The 19,626-nt window shown below is 43.6% G+C and overlaps 1 protein-coding gene across 6 annotated transcripts in view; it reads left to right on the top strand.

The window, feature by feature from the left end:
• LSS (lanosterol synthase) overlaps positions 1–19,626 on the top strand; it is a 375,740-nt gene that overhangs the window by 346,643 nt on the left and 9,471 nt on the right. For all 6 annotated transcript variants that reach the window (XM_033947192.1, XM_033947191.1, XM_033947187.1 and 3 more), the window contains exon 21: positions 6,284–6,362. In XM_033947192.1, coding sequence (XP_033803083.1) covers positions 6,284–6,362 — 79 coding nt within the window. The remainder of the gene's footprint in view (positions 1–6,283; positions 6,363–19,626) is intronic.

Raw genomic sequence — 19,626 nt, 5'->3', positions numbered from 1 at the left:
ACATAAGAGAAGTGGAAAGACAGTGGTCTAAGCTGAAAGGAGCGATAAAAATGGCTACGGACCTTTATGTGAAGAAAATCAATAAAAACAAAAGAAAAAGGAAGCCGATATGGTTCTCCAACCTAGTGGCTGAGAAAATAAAGGCGAAAGAGTTGGCGTTCATGAAATATAAAAAAACCCAAGAAGAGGAGAGCAGAAAGGACTACAGGGTGAAACTGAAAGAAGCCAAGAGAGAGATACGTTTGGCGAAGGCACAGGCGGAAGAACAAATGGCTAAAAATGTAAAAAAGGGAGATAAAAATTTTTTCAGATATATTAGTGAAAGGAGGAAGATAAAAAATGGAATTGCTAGGCTAAAAGATGCTGGGAACAAATATGTGGAGAGTGATGAGGAGAAAGCAAATGTGCTAAACAAATACTTCTGTTCTGTGTTCACAGAAGAAAATCCTGGAGAAGGACCGAGATTGTCCGGCAAAGTTACACGAGAAAATGGAGTAGATTCTGCGCCGTTCACGGAGGAGGGTGTTTATGAGCAACTTGAAAAACTGAAGGTGGACAAAGCGATGGGACCAGACGGGATCCATCCCAGGATACTAAGGGAACTCAGAGAGGTTCTGGCGAGTCCTATTAAAGACTTGTTCAACAAATCTCTGGAGACGGGAGTGATTCCTGGGGATTGGAGGAGAGCGGATGTGGTCCCTATTCATAAAAGTGGTCACAGGGATGAAGCAGGAAACTACAGGCCGGTGAGCCTCACTTCAGTTGTTGGAAAAATAATGGAAGTGTTGCTGAAAGAAAGGATAGTGTATTTCCTTGAATCTAATGGGTTACAGGATCCGAGGCAACATGGCTTTACAAAAGGTAAATCGTGCCAAACGAACCTGATTGAATTTTTTGATTGGGTGACCAGAGAGCTGGATCGAGGACATATGCTAGATGTAATTTATTTGGATTTCAGCAAAGCCTTTGATACAGTTCCTCATAGGAGGCTGTTGAACAAACTTGAAGGGCTAAAGTTAGGACCCAAAGTGGTGAACTGGGTCAGAAACTGGCTGTCGGACAGACGCCAGAGGGTGGTGGTTAATGGAAGTCGCTCGAAGGAAGGAAAGGTGACTAGTGGAGTCCCTCAGGGTTCGGTGCTGGGGCCAATCCTGTTCAATATGTATGTAAGTGACATTGCTGAAGGGTTAGAAGGAAAAGTGTGCCTTTTTGCAGATGATACCAAGATTTGTAACAGAGTAGACACCGAAGAGGGAGTGGAAAATATGAAAAAGGATCTGCAAAAGTTAGAGGAATGGTCTAATGCCTGGCAACTAAAATTCAATGCAAAGAAATGCAGAGTAATGCATTTGGGGATTAATAATAGGAAGGAACCGTATATGCTGGGAGGAGAGAAGCTGATATGCACGGACGGGGAGAGGGACCTCGGGGTGATAGTGTCCGAAGATCTAAAGGCGAAAAAACAGTGTGACAAGGCAGTGGCTGCTGCCAGAAGGATTCTGGGCTGTATAAAGAGAGGCGTAGTCAGTAGAAGAAAGAAGGTGTTGATGCCCCTGTACAGGTCATTGGTGAGGCCCCACTTGGAGTATTGTGTTCAGTTTTGGAGACCGTATCGGGCGAAAGACGTAAGAAGACTTGAGGCGGTCCAGAGGAGGGCGACGAAAATGATAGGAGGCTTGCACCAGAAGACATATGAGGAGAGACTGGAAGCCCTGAATATGTATACCCTAGAGGAAAGGAGAGACAGGGGAGATATGATTCAGACGTTCAAATATTTGAAAGGTATTAACGTAGAACAAAATCTTTTCCAGAGAAAGGAAAATGGTAAAACCAGAGGACATAATTTGAGGTTGAGGGGTGGTAGATTCAGGGGCAATGTTAGGAAATTCTACTTTACGGAGAGGGTGGTGGATGCCTGGAATGCGCTCCCGGGAGAGGTGGTGGAGAGTAAAACTGTGACTGAGTTCAAAGAAGCGTGGGATGAACACAGAAGATTTAGAATCAGAAAATAATATTAAAGATTGAACTAGGCCAGTTACTGGGCAGACTTGTACGGTCTGTGTCTGTGTATGGCCGTTTGGAGGAGGATGGGCAGGGGAGGGCTTCAATGGCTGGGAGGGTGTAGATGGGCTGGAGTAAGTCTTAACAGAGATTTCGGCAGTTGGAACCCAAGCACAGTACCGGGTAAAGCTTTGGATTCTCGCCCAGAAATAGCTAAGAAGAAAAAAAAAAAAAAAAAAAAATTTAAAGAAAAAAAAAAAAAAAAAAAATTTTTAAATTGAATCAGGTTGGGCAGACTGGATGGACCATTCGGGTCTTTATCTGCCGTCATCTACTATGTTACTATGTTACTATGTTACTATGTGTATCTCCTTTGTAAATGGGATATTAAGGTAAGATTAATTCAAGAGAGCAGTCCTTTGAAGGACTTATGTGAGAGCTGGAACTAAATCACTTGTAAGAACATAAGAAGTTGCCTCCGCTGAGTCAGACCAGAGGTCCATCTTGCCCAGCGGTCTGCTCCCGCGGCGGTCCATCAGCCCTAATTGCCTGATCAGTGTCCCTGAGTAATTTTGTAACTGCCTCTAATCCTCTAATCCTATCCCTATAACCTACCTCTACTCCTATCTGTACCCCTCAATCCCTTTGTCTTCCAGGTACCTATCCAAACCTTCTTTGAAGCCCTGTAGCGTGCTCCTGCTTATCACGTCCTCCGGTAGCGCGTTCCATGTATCCACCACCCTCTGGGTGAAAAAGAACTTCCTGGCGTTTGTTCTAAACCTTCCCCCGTTCAATTTCTGTGAGTGCCCCCTTGTACTTGTGGTTCCCCATAATTTGAAAAATCTGTCCCTGTCTACTCTTTCTATGCCCTTCATGATCTTGAAGGTTTCTATCATGTCTCCTCTAAGTCTCCGCTTTTCCAGGGAGAAAAGCCCCAGCTTTTTCAGTCTGTCAGTATATGAGAGGTCCTCCATACCCTTTATTAGCTTAGTTGCTCTTCTCTGGACTCTCTCGAGTACCACCATGTTCTTCTTGAGGTACGGCGACCAGTACTGGACACAGTACTCCAGGTGCGGGCGCACCATTGCACGATACAGTGGCAGGATGACTTCCTTCGTCCTGGTCGTGATACCCTTCTTAATGATGCCCAACATTTTGCTTGCCTTCCTTGAGGCTGTGGCGCACTGGGCCGACGCCTTCAATGATGTGTCTACCATCACTCCCAGGGCTCTTTCAAGGTTACTCACCCCTAGCGTTGATCCCCTCATTTTGTATGTGAACATCAGATTCTTTTTCCCTACATGCATGATCTTGCATTTCCCTATTTGAAGCTCATTTGCCACTTTTTGGCCCACTCTTCTAGCACTGTCAGATCTTTTTGGAGATCTTTGCAGTCCTCTGTGTTTTCAACCCTGCTGTATAGTTTGGTGTCATCCGCAAATTTAATAACCTCACATTTTGTTCCTGCCTCCAGGTCGTTAATAAATATATTGAACAGGAGCGGTTCCGAACACCGACCCCTGCGGAACTCCGCTCGTGACCCCTTTCCAGTCTGAGTAATGGCCCTTTATTCCTACCCTCTGTTTCCTGTCCGCCAGCCAGTTTTTGATCCATCGGTGGACCTCCCCTTGCACCCCGTGGTTCCATAGCTTCCTTAGCAGTCTTTCGTGTGGTACCTTGTCGAAAGCTTTTTGGAAGTCAAGGTAAATGATGTCTATAGATTCGCCTTTATCCACCTGGCTGTTTACCCCCTCAAAGAAGTATAATAAGTTTGTGAGGCATGACCTGCCCTTGCAGAAGCCATGCTGGCTTGGCATTAGCTGCCCATTGTTTTCGATGTGTTCCCAGATGCTGTCTTTAATCAGCGCTTCCATCATCTTTCCCGGGACCGAGGTCAAGCTCACCGGCCTGTAGTTTCCTGGGTTTCCCCTTGAGCCTTTCTTGAAGACGGGCGTGACATTTGCTATTTTCCAGTCTTCCGGAATCTCTCCAGTTTTTAAGGATAGGTTGCATATTTGTCGAAGTGGCTTAGCTATTTCGTTCCTTAGTTCCTTGAGTACCCTTGGGTGAATGCCATCCAGGCCTGGCGATTTGTCGCTCTTTAGCCTGTCTATCTGCCTGAGGACATCCACCTTACTTACCTCTAGTTGGACCAGATTTTCATCCTGGTCTCCTTTTACGATCTCCTCGGGTTCCGGAATGTTGGTTGTGTCCTCCCTCGTGAAAACTGAAGTGAAGAACTCGTTTAACCTGTCAGCTATCTCCTTTTCCTCTTTTACCATTCCCTTTCTGCCTCCATCATCCAAGGGTCCCACTTCCTCCCTAGCTGGTTGCTTCCCCTTGATGTACCTGAAGAATGATTTGAAGTTTGTTGCTTCCCCCGCCAGTCTCTCTTCATATTCTCTTTTTGCTTTCCTAACCACTCGGTGACACTCCTTTTGATGTTTTTTGTGCTCCTTTCGGTTGTCCTCTGATTTGTCCTTTTTCCATTTTTTGAATGATGCCTTCTTGTCACTTATCGCCTTTTTCACTGCATTTGTTATTCACACTGGGTTTTCTGTTCTATTTTTTTTGCACCCTTTCCTGAATTTAGGGACGCACAGGTTTTGTGCTTCGTGCACCGTGCCCTTGAGAAAGGTCCAGGCTTTTTCTACGGACTCCATCTTCCTTGCGGTGTCCTTGAGTTTCTTTCCCACCATTTTCCTCATGGCATCATAATTCCCTTTTTTGAAGTTCAGTGCTGTCGTTGTAGTTCTTTTCACCTTTGATGATCCAATTTCTAGCCTGTACTGGATCGTGTTGTGATCACTGTTTCCTAGTGGGGCTAGTACCACCACCTCCTTAGCGGGTCCCCCTAGTCCGTTGAAGATTAGGTCAAGAGTGGCATCTCCCCGTGTTGGTTCCGTGACCAGCTGTTCCTTGTGACCTCCAGGAATTTGGTCTCCCTCATGCAGTTTGAGTGCCCTATATTCCAGTCTATTCCCGGGTAGATGAAGTCCCCCGTCACCACCACACTTCCGTTTCTGCATACCTGCCCCAGTTCAGCCTCCAGATCCTGGTCGATTTCTTCCGTTTGTCCCTGTGGGCGATAGTACAGACCCAATTTTATGTCTGCTCCAGTTCCTCCGGATAGCTTAACCCATAGTGATTCCAAGTCATCCGCCCTTGTTGTTGTTTCCATCCTGGCTGAAGGTATGGAATCCTTTATATATAGCGCTATTCCTCCACCCTTTTCGTGTGACCTATCTCTCCTGTAGAGTTTGAACCCTGGTAAAGCCACATCCCATTTATTGTCATCAGTCCACCACGTTTCTGTGACTCCAATTATGTCTAGGCCCTTTTTGTTGGTTAAGACTTCCAGCTCTCCCATTTTAGCCCTTAGGCTCCTAGCATTAGTGTATAGGCAATGTAAGTCCCGGTTGTTCGCCTTTCTTGCTGGTTTTCCTCGTGGTTTGGCGCTCTTGGCAACCCCCTCGTGAGCTGCCAGTCCCCAAGTCTCGTCTTGGTCATCCTCCTCCTGTGGTGTGTCTGTTTCGTCCTCAGCCTGCTTCCTCATTTTTGGTTGTCCCTCTGGATTCTGTTGTTCTCTATTAGTCCTGTTTGCCAATTTCATTTGTGTCCTAGACCCCTGTCTCAGCAATTTATAAGTATCTTAGAAAATTGGTTCCCCAGGTTCTTACTTACCATAGTAGTTGGGAAGTGATGACAGTGTCTGGTCTAAAACGGAAGAGGCCTTAGCCAAGTGTTCGGTGGTGGTTAACATGCAAGAAAATAATGTCAAGGTCTTTTATAGATGGTATTTGACACCAGATAGGTTGCATAAATATTTCCAAAATGTCTCACCCTATTGTTGGAGGAAATGTAGGGAAAGTGGAACAATGGGGCACATTGGTGGGCTTGTATTAATGCAAGTGCATATTGGAGAGCCCCACAGTACAAAATTCAGACCTGGATTGGGTGAAAGAGTCGACGGGATCTGGGTGTTTTTCTTTTTTTTTTTGGCAAGTTGGTTCTGGGTTTAATCTTATTGCAGAACTCCCTTCTTAGGCATTCCTTTGCTACAGGTAGAGTGGTTTTGGTGAGAGCATGAAAGACTGAAGGGGTTTTCTCATATCAGCAAAGTCTAAATTAAGTAAGGTTTTGAGGAAAACCAGGCACAAATGTGATAAAGTGTGAAGTCCCTTGACAACTTTGTGAATTTGATTCTGCCTGTTGATTGCTTTTCTATAGCTTGGTCTTGTACTGTTTGTCTTTAATTATTCTCATTTCTGTCTCTTTACAGATTCTCTAATGTTCATGTGCTGGAAAGAGGAATTCAAGTTCTGATTGACAGGCAACTACCAAATGGAGACTGGCCTCAGGTATGGAATCTGAGATCAGTGATAACATCTAAGGGCATCTGTACACAAATCATTAAATATAGTCCATTATTAACGTTGACATTTCAGTCTCTACACACCGTAGATAGGATTTGCCTGACAAGATTCCAGCCACTTGTGCCTTGTCCTACCAGAATCTTAACCACTCAAATTCCACCCCACCAAACTAAATATGACTCAATGCCTATCAGACTTCTTTGAGGAATGGCTAAGCATCTTTTCAGCCTCTGCAGGGCTGAATTTTGGCGGTCCCTGACGAAGGGGCTCCTAGCCTTGAAACCAAGCTTGGATGGACATTTATTGGTCATCGGCTCTTCAGCTCCAGAAAACGATCATTCAAAACAGAGTGATGATTTCACTGAGGCTGGATTTCTATGCATATTTGTAGCATATTTGTAGCGCTTTTTGATGAACTTTAATAAATGCATGAAGGTGGCCACTGTGAGTTATTTCCATTTGGCTTACAAGGCGGGGATAAAAACTTTCTAGCTTATTGATTGATTGATTTGATATTATTTATCACTATTTTGGTGTGAGGTTCATTCACTGTATGAGCACACAATAGGGGCACCCGATGATGGTGTGTGGCTAAAAACGTGGAGATTTTTTTTTTTTGCCTAAGGCTTTTGTAAGCAATTGAGTGGGTCTTTGTACCCTCTCTTCTGAGCTTATTACCCCACACTGAGGACCCCTGCATTCACTATTAATATTTTCTAACATTACTTCTCAATTACTGTGATGTTTAGTATTTGTGAGTGTAGAAAGATTTTGCCCCAATCCTGTCTTTTTTCACAATAAGCATTTATTTGTTTTCTTTGAAGAATAATATGAGTGCCATTCAATAATTTATCTACCTGAGTATGAAAGAAAGTAGCAAGTATGTTGAAATACATCTGTGCATGTTGTGACGTCTCAAGGTTACTCATGCACAGTTGCGGTTCAGTGCGAGTCTAACATTCTTAGAGATAGGATATCAGGAGAGTCCTCTTGCAAATCAAGTAAGAAACTGCTAGATTTGGAGCACTGTTCAGTAATAACATTTCTCACAAAAGAGGTCAGGAAAGCAAAGAGAGAATATGAGGAAAGACTGGCAGGAGAAGCAAGAAACTTCAAACCCTTCTTCAGGTATGTGAAAGGGAAACAATCAGCCAGAGAGGAAGTGGGACCACTGGACGACGGAGACAGGAAAGGAGCGATAAAGGAGGAAAAAGAGATAGCTGACAGGTTAAACAAATTCTTCTCGTCAGTCTTCACCAGAGAGGACACATCCAATATCCCAGAATCCGAGGTGATTATAAACGGAGAACACGACGAAAGGCTGGTACAACTAGAGGTAAGCAAAGAGGATGTCCTCAGACAGATAGACAGACTAAAGAGCGACAAATCACCAGGCCCGGACGGCATCCACCCAAGGGTACTAAAAGAACTGAGAAACGAAATAGCAGAGACACTTCGCCAAATATGTAACCTCTCCCTAAAAACTGGGGAGATCCCAGAGGACTGGAAAATAGCAAATGTCACACCCATCTTTAAGAAGGGATCAAGGGGTGACCCGGGAAACTACAGGCCTGTGAGCTTGATCTCGGTTCCAGGAAAGATGATGGAAGCAATGGTAAAGGACACAATCTGCGAACACATAGAAAACAATGGACAACTGAAGGCGAGCCGGCATGGCTTCTGCAAGGGAAGGTCATGCCTCACGAACTTGCTGTACTTCTTTGAGGGAATAAACAGCCAGATGGATAAGGGGGAATCCATAGACATCATTTACCTTGACTTCCAAAAAGCCTTCGACAAGGTACCTCACGAACAGCTACTTAAAAAGCTGTGGAACCACGGGGTGCAAGGGGATATCTACCGATGGATCAAACACTGGTTGGCAGGCAGGAAACAGAGGGTTGGAGTAAAGGGCCAATACTCAGATTGGCAATGGGTCACGAGCGGAGTTCCACAGGGGTCGGTGCTGGGACCTCTACTGTTCAATATATTTATTAACGATCTGGAGACAGGGACAAAATGTGAGGTTATCAAATTTGCTGATGACATCAAACTCTGCAGCAGGGTTAGAAACACGGAAGACTGTGAAGACCTACAAAGGGACCTAACGAGACTGGAAGAATGGGCAAAAAAGTGGCAAATGAGTTTTAACGTAGAGAAATGCAAGGTCATGCATGTGGGGAAAAAGAACCCGATGTTCAGCTACAAAATGGGGGGAACACTGCTAGGGGTGAGTAGCCTGGAAAGGGACCTGGGGGTGATGGTCGACACATCACTGAAACCATCGGCGCAATGTGCGACAGCCTCAAAGAAAGCAAACTGAATGCTGGGCATCATCAAAAAGGGTATCACAACCAGGACGAAGGAAGTCATCATGCCGCTGTATCGCGCAATGGTGCTCCCGCACCTGGAGTACTGTGTTCAATACTGGTCGCCATACCTCAAGAAGGACATGGCGGTACTCGAGGGAGTGCAGAGGAGGGCGACTAAACTGATAAAAGGTATGGATAATTTTTCATATGCTGACAGGTTAAAAATGCTGGGGCTGTTCTCCCTGGAGAAGAGGAGACTTAGAGGGGACATGATAGAAACCTTCAAAATCCTTAAGGGCATAGAGAAAGTGAACAAGGACAGATTCTTCAAACTGTGGAGAGCCACAAGCACTAGGGGTCACTCGGAGAAATTGAAAGGGGACAGGTTTAGAACAAATGCTAGGAAGTTCTTTTTTACCCAGAGGGTGGTGGACACATGGAACGCGCTTCCGGAGGATGTGATAGGCCAGAACTCTGTACAGGGGTTCAAGGAGGGTTTGGATAGGCTCCTGGAGGATAAGGGGATAGAGGGGTACAGCTAGAACTTGAGGTAGGTTATAGAGGTGGTCAGAAACCACTTCACAGGTCGCGGACCTGATGGGCCGCCGCGGGAGCGGACTGCTGGGCGAGATGGACCTCGGTCTGACCCAGTGGAGGCAACTTCTTATGTTCTTATGTTAAAAGAAGGAAAATCCATGAACACATGACTGCAATTTATGGTGAGTCTGCAAATTTTGGAGCAAGCATGGCCTATGGAAGCAATTCCACCAAATGTGCAAGAAAGTCAAGGATTTAATTTTGTCAGATAGACGAATTAAATTTTCCCAAATAGCCAAAGAAATGGGCATCTCGGCAGGTACAGTTTGGAAAATAATTCATGAAAAGTTGGACATGTCCAAGGTTAGTGCAAGATGGGTTCCAAGAATGTCCAAGGTTAGTGCCAGATTGGTTCCATGTCAGAAGGCCAATAGGCTCCAGTGTTATTAGGAGAACTTGGAGATGCTCTGTGAAGACAAAGTAAATTTTTTCATCGTTTAGTGACTGGAGATGAGACTTGGGTCTATCACAGAGATCCCAAGTCCAACATAGAGTCAATGCAGTGGAAGCACAAATCATCCCCCACCATAAAAAAGTTCAAGACAGAAAAATCTGCAGACAAAGTCAAAGCAGCTGTATTCTGGGATGATGAAGGACTTTTGCTTCTGGAGTTCATGCCACACAAAATGACCATAACCGGGAAGAATTAAACCAATACAATGATCGTTTTGTGGGAGTCAGTCAAGGAGAAAAGTTGAGAAACTCACAGCAAGCATGCTGCTTCTTCACAACAATTTGTCATGCACATGTCAGAGCAATCACAGCCTGCCATTTGAGAATGTGAGTTTCAGAAACTGAACCATCCACCTACAGTCCTGACCTGGCTCCCTCCAATTTTTTTCCTTTTCCGGGTTTTGAAGAAATCTCTCTGTGGACAGCGGTTTTCAAGTGATGAAGACATCAAGAAAGCTGTGATGCCCTGGTTTGAAGGACAGCCTCAAAAATTATTTTCAAAGGGGTTAAAACCATTGCAGGAAAAGTAGATGAAGTATATGGAACTATCAGGGGATTATATTGGAAAAAATGTTTTGTTTTGTTTTTTTTTTTTGAAAACTCATTTTTTTCCTACTGAGGTAGATAATTATTGAATATCCCTCATATGCATGTTTTTCTTTTATTAGCCTCTTATAATTATGTACCCCCCATTCTCCAGGCTACCCTAGCATTAAAATCTCTAGATTTGCACCAAGTTTTTCTAGATGTCTAATAGAACATTTTAAATCTAAAAACTCTGAATCATTGTCGTTTCTTCTTATGAGGTCTCAAAGGTGCTAAAAAAATTAAGAGTAGCTTCACTAAGGCCCTCTTTTACTAAGGTGCGCTAAGCATTTTAGCGTGGGTTTAGCGCGCGCTAAATCAACGCGTGTGCTAACACATCCATAGGATAATCCATTAGTGTTTAGCACGTGATTAGCAAGCGCTAATATTTATTGCGCGCTAAAAACATAGCGCACCTTAGTAAAAGAGGGGGTAAGTTTCTCCCATTGAAAATAAAAATCTGTAGGGGAATCTCCCAAACAAATAGATTCATATCGTGCTGAAATAAAGGCTGTTCACTTTACCTCACTGGGGATCCATCGTGAAGAAAAAACAAAAATAAAACCCACACGATTGCATTGTATATTCCAAAGTAAATAACTTTTTATTCTAGTAATAAGTATTATAGCAGCATTTAGCAAATCAGAAATAAATCAGTCTGGACATATACAATGGAGAGAGAAAAACCTCATATAAACAGTGCCAGCATATTTCTGTAAGTATGACGCAGCTTCTCTAAAGAAACTCTGCCAAAGCATGGGGGGTTTTATACAGAAAGTTTCTTTGTCTTAGACCAACCCCTGGCTATGAATATGTATAACCCTATTGGAGCAGACATGCTGCCTATCTGGCCCTCTCCTAGTCCACGCCTCCATTCTTCCCTGGGGGGCCCTGGACAGGCATAGCTTCTGGAACTTTCTTCTTCTTGAAGTTTCCATTCTTCACACCGGTACATCAGTGCCTCAGTGCATTAGGCTGGCATCACTTTATCAGTTCTTAGGTTCCCGGATGGAGTGTCTTGCTGATTTGCATTTTCTTTCAGCACTGTCAAATAGCTCATTGTCTTTCCAGCACTGGTTGGTGTCCTTGAGAAACTTCACAGCAAGAAATCTACACACTCACATGCAACACATTAGCATCTCAGCATCTAAACTGAAACCAGTTTGTACAAGCCTGTGACTTCAGCAACTCCAGAAAAATGCAGGAATAGGTCTCACCACCTGTAAAAGTCTCCCATAGGCTCCTGTTATCTATCTCAATGCCCAAAAACTTAAAGGGTCTAATGGGCCTCTAGATAAAACCTCTTTCTTAGGAGAAAGATCACTCAGGTGTTGTGATTGAGCCCAATTTAAGTTGAAATGATACATTAAATCCGGGGGTGTCAAACTCAATCACATTAAGGGACCGAAATCCAAAACACAGGCTAAGTCGCGGGCCATACCTCGTCTCAGACCCCACCCCCATAACACCATAACACCATTTTTTCCATTCATTTTTGTTATATACACACGCAATATAATCTTATTAACAACACATAATGGTTAACCACAAAATTAAACTACACAAAGCACACTGTATGCTTCTCAACATTCATTCCTACCAGAACACAGATAACCCCTATGCAAATATAGGACCAAAACCAAAAAGTACTAATATATACAAAGAAAACCCTAAGATTCAAAACCCTGCATGCAGTACAACCCCAAAGAAAAAAGAAACAAATGCATTTCTTCCTGAACAGTGCAAAATATAGACAGCAGATGTAAAGTCTCAAAATTGACACAATTCAATCACTAAATTGAAAATAAAATCATTCCCCCTATCTTTGTTGTTTCCCTCCCTCCATGCTGTGTCTCAATAAAGTGCCTCCCTCCGGCGGGTGTTTTACCTTCTGGCCGGCTCCCGTCTGGCTGTTTAATGCAGCCCGCGATGCAATGCAGCATTTTCATTGTCGCCCCCGGTGTTATCTTCTGGCTGGCTCTCTCCTCCTCACTGCCACGGTGTGAACAAAGCTGTAGGCGGTGGCTCCTCATACATCCCATGCCTCATTCGGAAGCACTCCCTCTGATGTTGCGACATCAGAGAGAAGGCTTCCTGTTCATGCGCAGGACGCACATTGGAGCCGCCGCCAACAGCTTTGTACAGGAGGAGAGAGCCGGCCAGAAAATAACACTGGAGGCAGCAATGAAAATGCCGCATCATACCGCAGGCCACATATAACAGCCAGGCGAGCCGGATTCGACATCTGTGCATTAAATAGATCAGATGTTTGGACTCCAAGTACCATGTTAGGAGTGAGTGTCCATAGATGGAAAAATGTTAGGAGTGAGTGTCCATAGGTGTCTAAATGATGATGTTTTGATGAGTTATAGCAGGTTCAGGAAATACATACTCCAAGGATGATAGAAAAACCTTTAAGTATCTTACCATAACGTCATTTTCCAACTCTAAATGCAAATTAATATCTCCTAGTATTATGCTGTACAAAGAAGAAATAGAATTTTGGAAAACAAGCTCATAAAAGTCTTGCCATGCTTTTGCTCAACTGCCAGGTGGTATATAAAATAAAATACATGTTAAAACTTCTTTTAAAATTAGTACTCAGTTTACAAGAAAAAAATTCTAAATCTTCGGTTTGTTTTGAGTCAGCTACAGTGAACTCAAAATAATTGCCAAACCATTTAGATTCTCTGCAAGAGGGACAATCTTAAAACCAGGAGATAATATAACATAGTAACATAGTAAATGATGGCAGATAAAGACCTGAACAATCCATCCAGTCTACCCATTAGTTATTCTAATTTAAAATACATGATTAAATTAACTTGTCTCTTCTTTGATATTTCTGGGCCTTAGACTAAAGTCCACCTAGTATTGTCCAACTGCTGAAGCTGCCATCTAAGCTCACCCCAACCATCCCATTATTTCCAGGTTATCTGCTGTAAAGTCTGGCCAGTAACATCCTCATGTTCCAAGTTAGTGGAGTTCCCATTGATGCCCTCCCCAGCCCATCCTACACTGAACCACCATATATGGGACAGAAAACATACAAGTCTGTCTAATACTGACCGGCCTTAATTCTTTAATTTATACCATTTGTTTTCTAATTAGAGATCCTCTGTGTTTATCCTATGCTTTTTTTAATTCCATCACCATTTTCCTCTCCACTACCTCCCTCAGGAGGGCATTCCAGGCATCCACCAACCTCGCAGTGAAAAAGAATTTCCTAACATTACTCCTAAGTCTTTCTCCCTGTAACCTCAAGTTATGGCTCTACTTTTACCATTTTCCCTTCTCTGGAAAAGATTTGGTTCTACATTAATACTTTTCAAGTATTTAAATGTCTGTATCATATCTCCCCTATCCCAACTTATTTATTTTTATTTAATATGATGTCTTATATACCACTAAATCTCCCAAAGAATTTGAAGCGCTTTAGAAACAATTAAATTGACTTAAGTAATGGCCAAAAATCTAATCAGGTACTTTGAATTTCCCTCTCTGTCCCAACGGGCTCACAATCTAATTATAGTACCTATGAAAGAAATAATTACTTACATTTACCTATAAAAGAGAAGGAAGAGGGAAAACACAATACTATAAATTCAATACTGTAGGTGTGTAAATGGGATCATTTTCAGATAAAAGCCATGTTTCTGTTATAAATAGGCAATCAGGCTGATTGTCTTCAAGCCAATCTCTAACTAATCGGGCTTTGTTCCTAATGGATATAATATTTAAATAACACACAAGGAATGCAACTCTTCAACAACTTTAATGTCCATCAATTTAATGGACTTCAAAATAAGATCTTTTCTTCTTAAAATTTGTGGTGTATCACGTTGTGTAATACATATCTCCATGGGAAAAGGACCACCAGACTCGGTGCAATCTATCAGTGACCTAAATAAAGGATAAGATTTCTCATTCCTAATTGACCTCCTAAATATAACGTGCTGAACTGAGACCAATAAATTGTGTTTCAACCCTCCAACACTTAAAAAAGATAAAAAAAGTAAAATTAGTAAAAGCTTCATGTTGCTATAACTATTATAAATCTCCCTCTATTACAACAAACTTCAAAGAATCGCCACAACAACCTAGGAATGGTTTGTTAAGGGCGCTTCACAAAGACACTACGTTCATCAGCTAGTAGGTTTGAACGCAGGCTGCATGGCTCAGTGGCGGTTTATAGAGGATTGGGGCCGACTGAGCGGATTCCATGAGGAGTGGAAGTCTCCAGCCAGTATATTGGGCCTGAGAGGCAGTCCAGGTTCCAGGCTTCTTGAAGCAGAGGATCACCCTGTAAGCTGTTACAGCTTCTATGTTGCAGTTCCCAGCACACAGTATTGCACAGTGAGTAGCAGGCTGATCGTCTGTGCGATCAATTTGGGGGGGTGGGGGGTGGGGGAAGACTTCAAAATCGGGTTTTGAATGGTTTGGAGGTTAGTTCTAGGTCCTCCCACCTCCAAAATTGTAGTTTTTTTTGTTTTTTGGTGTGGATGTCCTGGGCCATTTTAGCTCTAAAATCGCTCCCATGGTGGCCATCTTCAATTTACCAATTTGAACTTAAAAGCTTTTAGCTGCCTCAAACACCTCATTTTTTTAAAGGAAAAAGGTAGAATGGACTCCTTGGGGCAGGATACTTTGGATTCCTGCCCTATTTGCAATGGATGGCTTTTGGAGGAGCATCCGTTTTCCATGTGCCACAAAGAACGTAGTCGGGGGAGGGGGGGCGCGATAGCACCCTCTTTATCCCACACCCCTTCGAGGAGTTCTGGTGCACAGTACACCCAAGAACAATCCAAAAAGTCCAAATTAAAGCCAGGAAGCAGCACAAATGTGTCCCCGGTGAAGCGCAGCCACAATTTCGGTGCCAAAATTCTGCAAAGACTCAAACAGGGTCCAGAGGGGTCCCTCTGCTCCCTTAGGGCATGGATTTACCCCTGATTTTATTATTAGGATGTTTCAAGTGTACTTGATTACAAGGGTTCTATAAATCCAGTTACCTTTATGACCCTGTTGGCACTGGGGGTCTCTTCTCCCAATATTGCAGGTCCCCAACAGAAGAGCCATGTGCAGTCAGAGGACAGTCTGCCTATGGATGTTTCTGATGTTTTTGCTGCCTTTACTTTTTCTGCAGGTACTTTCACAATGGGTGACATTGATGCGGTCACAGACCTGCAGGGCCCAGATCTGTGGGACACTTTTTATCTAAGGGAGGTCCCTACTGTACGCAGACGGTTCAAACTGTCAGCGCTAATGCTGCTCATTTCAGAATATCTCTAGGAGTTATAGCTGGAAACTCCTCAGGCCTCAGCAGAGCTCTGCTCCCTTATGGGTAGCGCTATACCTTAATCTTCCTGTTTTCGAGACTATCCTTACATCACAAAGATGCTTATGGATCACTGGGAGGCATCAGGAGGCCTCTGCAAGTTGCGAAGGCTATGTCTATGCTTTATCCGATGGCCGATATATTTAATCATTTTTGTATTTCCCCAAATGGGGACTCCCTGGTGGTGCAGGTTACTACATGCATCTCTCTTCCCAGTGAAGTCAGTGTAGGAGACCTAAGACAGTGCTCAAAGGCTGTTCGACTCCGCACCCTCTGGGTTGCAAGCTACCAAGGCGGCATCTTTTGTTGCCAGAGCCTGTTACTCCAAGCTGCATCATGATCCTGCCACCATTCTGGATAGGGACCTTCCAGTTTTGATCACTACATGGCTGATACTTTTTTGAGTGGTGAACAAGCTGTTGGTTTATTCAGTTGCCGCTTGCTGTGGATTAGGTAGTAGTCTGATGATTCGTCATCCAATGTTACCCTAAGTAAGCTGCCGTTGAAAGGGCAGTTACATTTTGGTAAGGGTCTGGATAACCTTATGGCTAGTGCACATGACCGTAAACTTAAGTCCTTACTGGATAGCAGACCTCGTTCCTCTAAGGGATTAGGGTGCCCTGCCTTTAGGGCCTTAAAGAGACATCTAGACACTGTAGGCACCTCAGGCTAAAGGTCTTTTTGGGACGTCAGGCAGGGTTTGAAGGAACTTGGCACCTGCAATCTTCGGGAGCCCACTCTACTTCCACCTCATGGAAGCATTCACTGGGTGTTGTACATTCCTTGAGAGGGGTACAACCTCGAGTATTTCCAACCCCTTTCAGAGTTTTTTTTTCTAGATTTCACAGTGGTGAACCCAGGAAAAGAAGCAAAGGTCAGAGCACCAATACAGAGATTATAGCCCGCACCAGAGTCCTCCTCAGGCAGGTACTTGATATACTTTGTCAGGCCAACGAGAGGATCCAAGGACTGGAGACCCATCCTGGAGACCCATCCTGGAACTCAAAGCAGTCAATGAAGCCCTCAAAGTGCCGTGGTTCTGAATCACAACAGTGATGTAGAACTGGGAGCATTTCTAATAATGCTATTCTGAGTTTCTAGATTTTGGTTGCTTATCTAGAAAACTAAATTTGGCCTTTAGAATATCTTGTTGCATCCATTGTCATTGGTTCTTACATGTACCACAACTGCTAGGCAATTCCACTAAATACTAGATCTAACCATCTGTCCTAAAAATGAGCAGCAGAGGGGGGTGGTCCAGAGACAGAGTCAAGAAGGCTCGGACTTATGCACTTATGCATGCTCGGACTATATTCCATGCCAGTGCTCGCATAGCTACACAACCAGACAAGACCATACAAAAGGAAGTCCTGTCTTTTGCCATTTAGCTGTGCAGGTACTGACATTGAATATCAGCTGGTACTGGCATAACTTCCTAGTTGCTAATTTGATTTTCCCTCCACACAATCCCTTGTTGGATGCCCCTAATCCTATCCCCAAACTACCTCACTTGAACCCCAAGTTAGGTAACATTGGGGGGGGGGGGTCAGAAAGGAAGAAATTGGACAGTTCAGGGAAACACAATAGGAGAGCAACTGACAGATGTTCTTATCTGGGTCTCTACCAGTATTCAGCTAGGATCTGGATAAATGTCTATGTGGGTTCCAGCTGAATATCGGCTGAGATCCACATAAATGCCAGCAGTTGCTTCGTAGTTGATCATGCCCAGATATTCAATGCTGGTGCCCAGACATGATCTAGCATTGAATATCTGGGTCTTAATTACTTACAGTGTTCTCTCTAAGCTGCGCAGCTGCATAGTTTGCTTCAGACTCCAGTGTACCAGTTGCTGATTGCCATGCAGCTTGAACCTCAACCGTGACTTCCCAAGGTAAAAAAATAAAGCCAAATTTCTTCCTGCCTTCCTCTTCCCCCCTGCAGTGTGGCTCGATACCTTCCCACCCCGCAACTCGGTACCCCCCCTCAAACCACCACCACCACACATACACATCTCAACACCCCTCATTTTGCCTCAAGCCAATGAAAAGCTGTTTGCGGTCTGCACCTTTCTTCCTGACCCAGTATGCCCCTTTCTGAGGTGCGTTATAAGTTAATTGACCTGTGCAGTGAACGGCTTGTTTCTTTTCCCACTGAACTTTCATTACAGCCTGAAACACTACGGTTTTTCACTGTTCATTTTTGGACTTTATCTCCAGAAAAGTAAGTACTGTTATCATCTGCTGAGCATGAGGTTTTGTATTTATTGATTTTCTTATCTTTTTTTAATGTTCTTATTGTAGACTAACTGTGTTGAAAACCGGCATGGTTTGAGGAAGGAGCCAGATGCTTGAAGGAAGTGGGGAGGACAGAGGGGCACATTGAATGGAAGAGGGAAGGACAAGTGCACATACTAGAATGAAGTAGGGAGGACAGGGGAGCACATGCTAGAAGGAAATGGGGAGGACAGAGGGACATATGGGATGGAAGTGGGGAGGTAGAGGGGCAAATACTAGAAGGAAGTTGAAAGGATAGAGGGGCATGTTATATGGAAGTCGGGAGGACAGGAGGCACATGTTGGATGGAAACAAGGAGGAGACAGGGCACATACTGAATGGAAATGGGGAGGAAAGGGTCAGATGATGGAAGCAGAGAGGAGAGAGTGCAAATGCTGAATGGAAGAAGGGAGGAAGAGGGGCAGATGCTGGATGGAAGTGGGGGAAGAAAGAGAGGGCACATGCTGAATGGAAGTTGGGAGGAGAGAGGAGAAAATGATGGCTGGAAGCAGAGGTGAGAGTGGGCAGATGCTCGATGGAAGTGGAGAGGAGAGAGGGGCAAATGATGGATGGAAGTTGGGGTGAAAGAAGGGCCAGCAGATGCTTGCCTTTTCGCTCCCTCCCCTGCTCACCACACGCCAGCCCTGCCCAAATCAACTGCTGCTCAGAACATATCATGACTTACATTGCTGCTTCCCTGGCTTAGAGGAAACATTGCTTACTTACTTGGTTGTAACACTGAATCAACCAAAATGGTAAGAAGTCTCAATACTTCTTCAGAAAACAACACTCTAGGCTTCAGATCATAACTTTCATTATCTGCCAAGAGAGGAAAAAGATCTCAGAATCTGCTCTGATAGGTGTCGATGAAGACAATCAGTTTTATGCAGGAGCTTTCTTTCATTGATCAGAACCTCTCCCACACTTATCTTATTTAGATGGCTTGTAGCTCAGCCCACGGGACCCATTTCGCCAAAACTTTGGCTTCTTCAGGGGTCTTTGAATGCTACAAAAGGAGATTGTGGTTAAAACCTTCAGTTTTCCAATCACTGATAACATATTAAAAGTTGTTAAATAAATTAAACCAAGATGTACTTAACTGCAAACAGCCCTTCTTGAACCACTGTCTTGTTGTGTAGACCTATTTCTCAGAAAAAAAGTAGTTAAGGCATGTTTTTATATCAGAGATTCCACCGATCTGATTAACAAACTTGCTGATATTCCTTCAACTGATTTTACATTTATTTTGGCAACTTTTGACGTTTGTTCATTATATACGTCTATTCCTCAGGATAACTCCTTGTCAGTGATTGAAGCTACTTAACAGCAAGACAACGACCTCATGATATACCAACAGAATTTTTAATGTTTTTGGCTCGCCCACACTTTGGAATTCTCTCCCACCTGAAATCCAATTAGAAGAATCTCTAGACAAATTTAAGAGCAAACTCTTATTTCAAGATGCATTTCTAACATGAGATTAGAACATTTCTCCCACCCCTTCTCTGATCAAGGAAGAAATTGAACGACTTTTAAGAAGCAACCCCCTCCTTTTGTTTCCTTTCCTCCCCTTTTCACCTTCCTTTTTAATTTTTAATTTTTTTTTTTACTTTGATGTATTTTATTCTCCCACCTTAACCCCACTAATTTTTGTATCAAACCAGTCTAAGTCCTGTCTGTTAATTATGTAAATA

The sequence above is a fragment of the Geotrypetes seraphini genome, chromosome 5 (genome assembly GCF_902459505.1).
Source record: "Geotrypetes seraphini chromosome 5, aGeoSer1.1, whole genome shotgun sequence".
Lineage (NCBI taxonomy): Eukaryota > Metazoa > Chordata > Amphibia > Gymnophiona > Dermophiidae > Geotrypetes > Geotrypetes seraphini.
The sequence above is the reverse complement of the archived record's forward strand: the minus strand, read 5'-3'. Positions and strand labels throughout refer to the sequence as shown.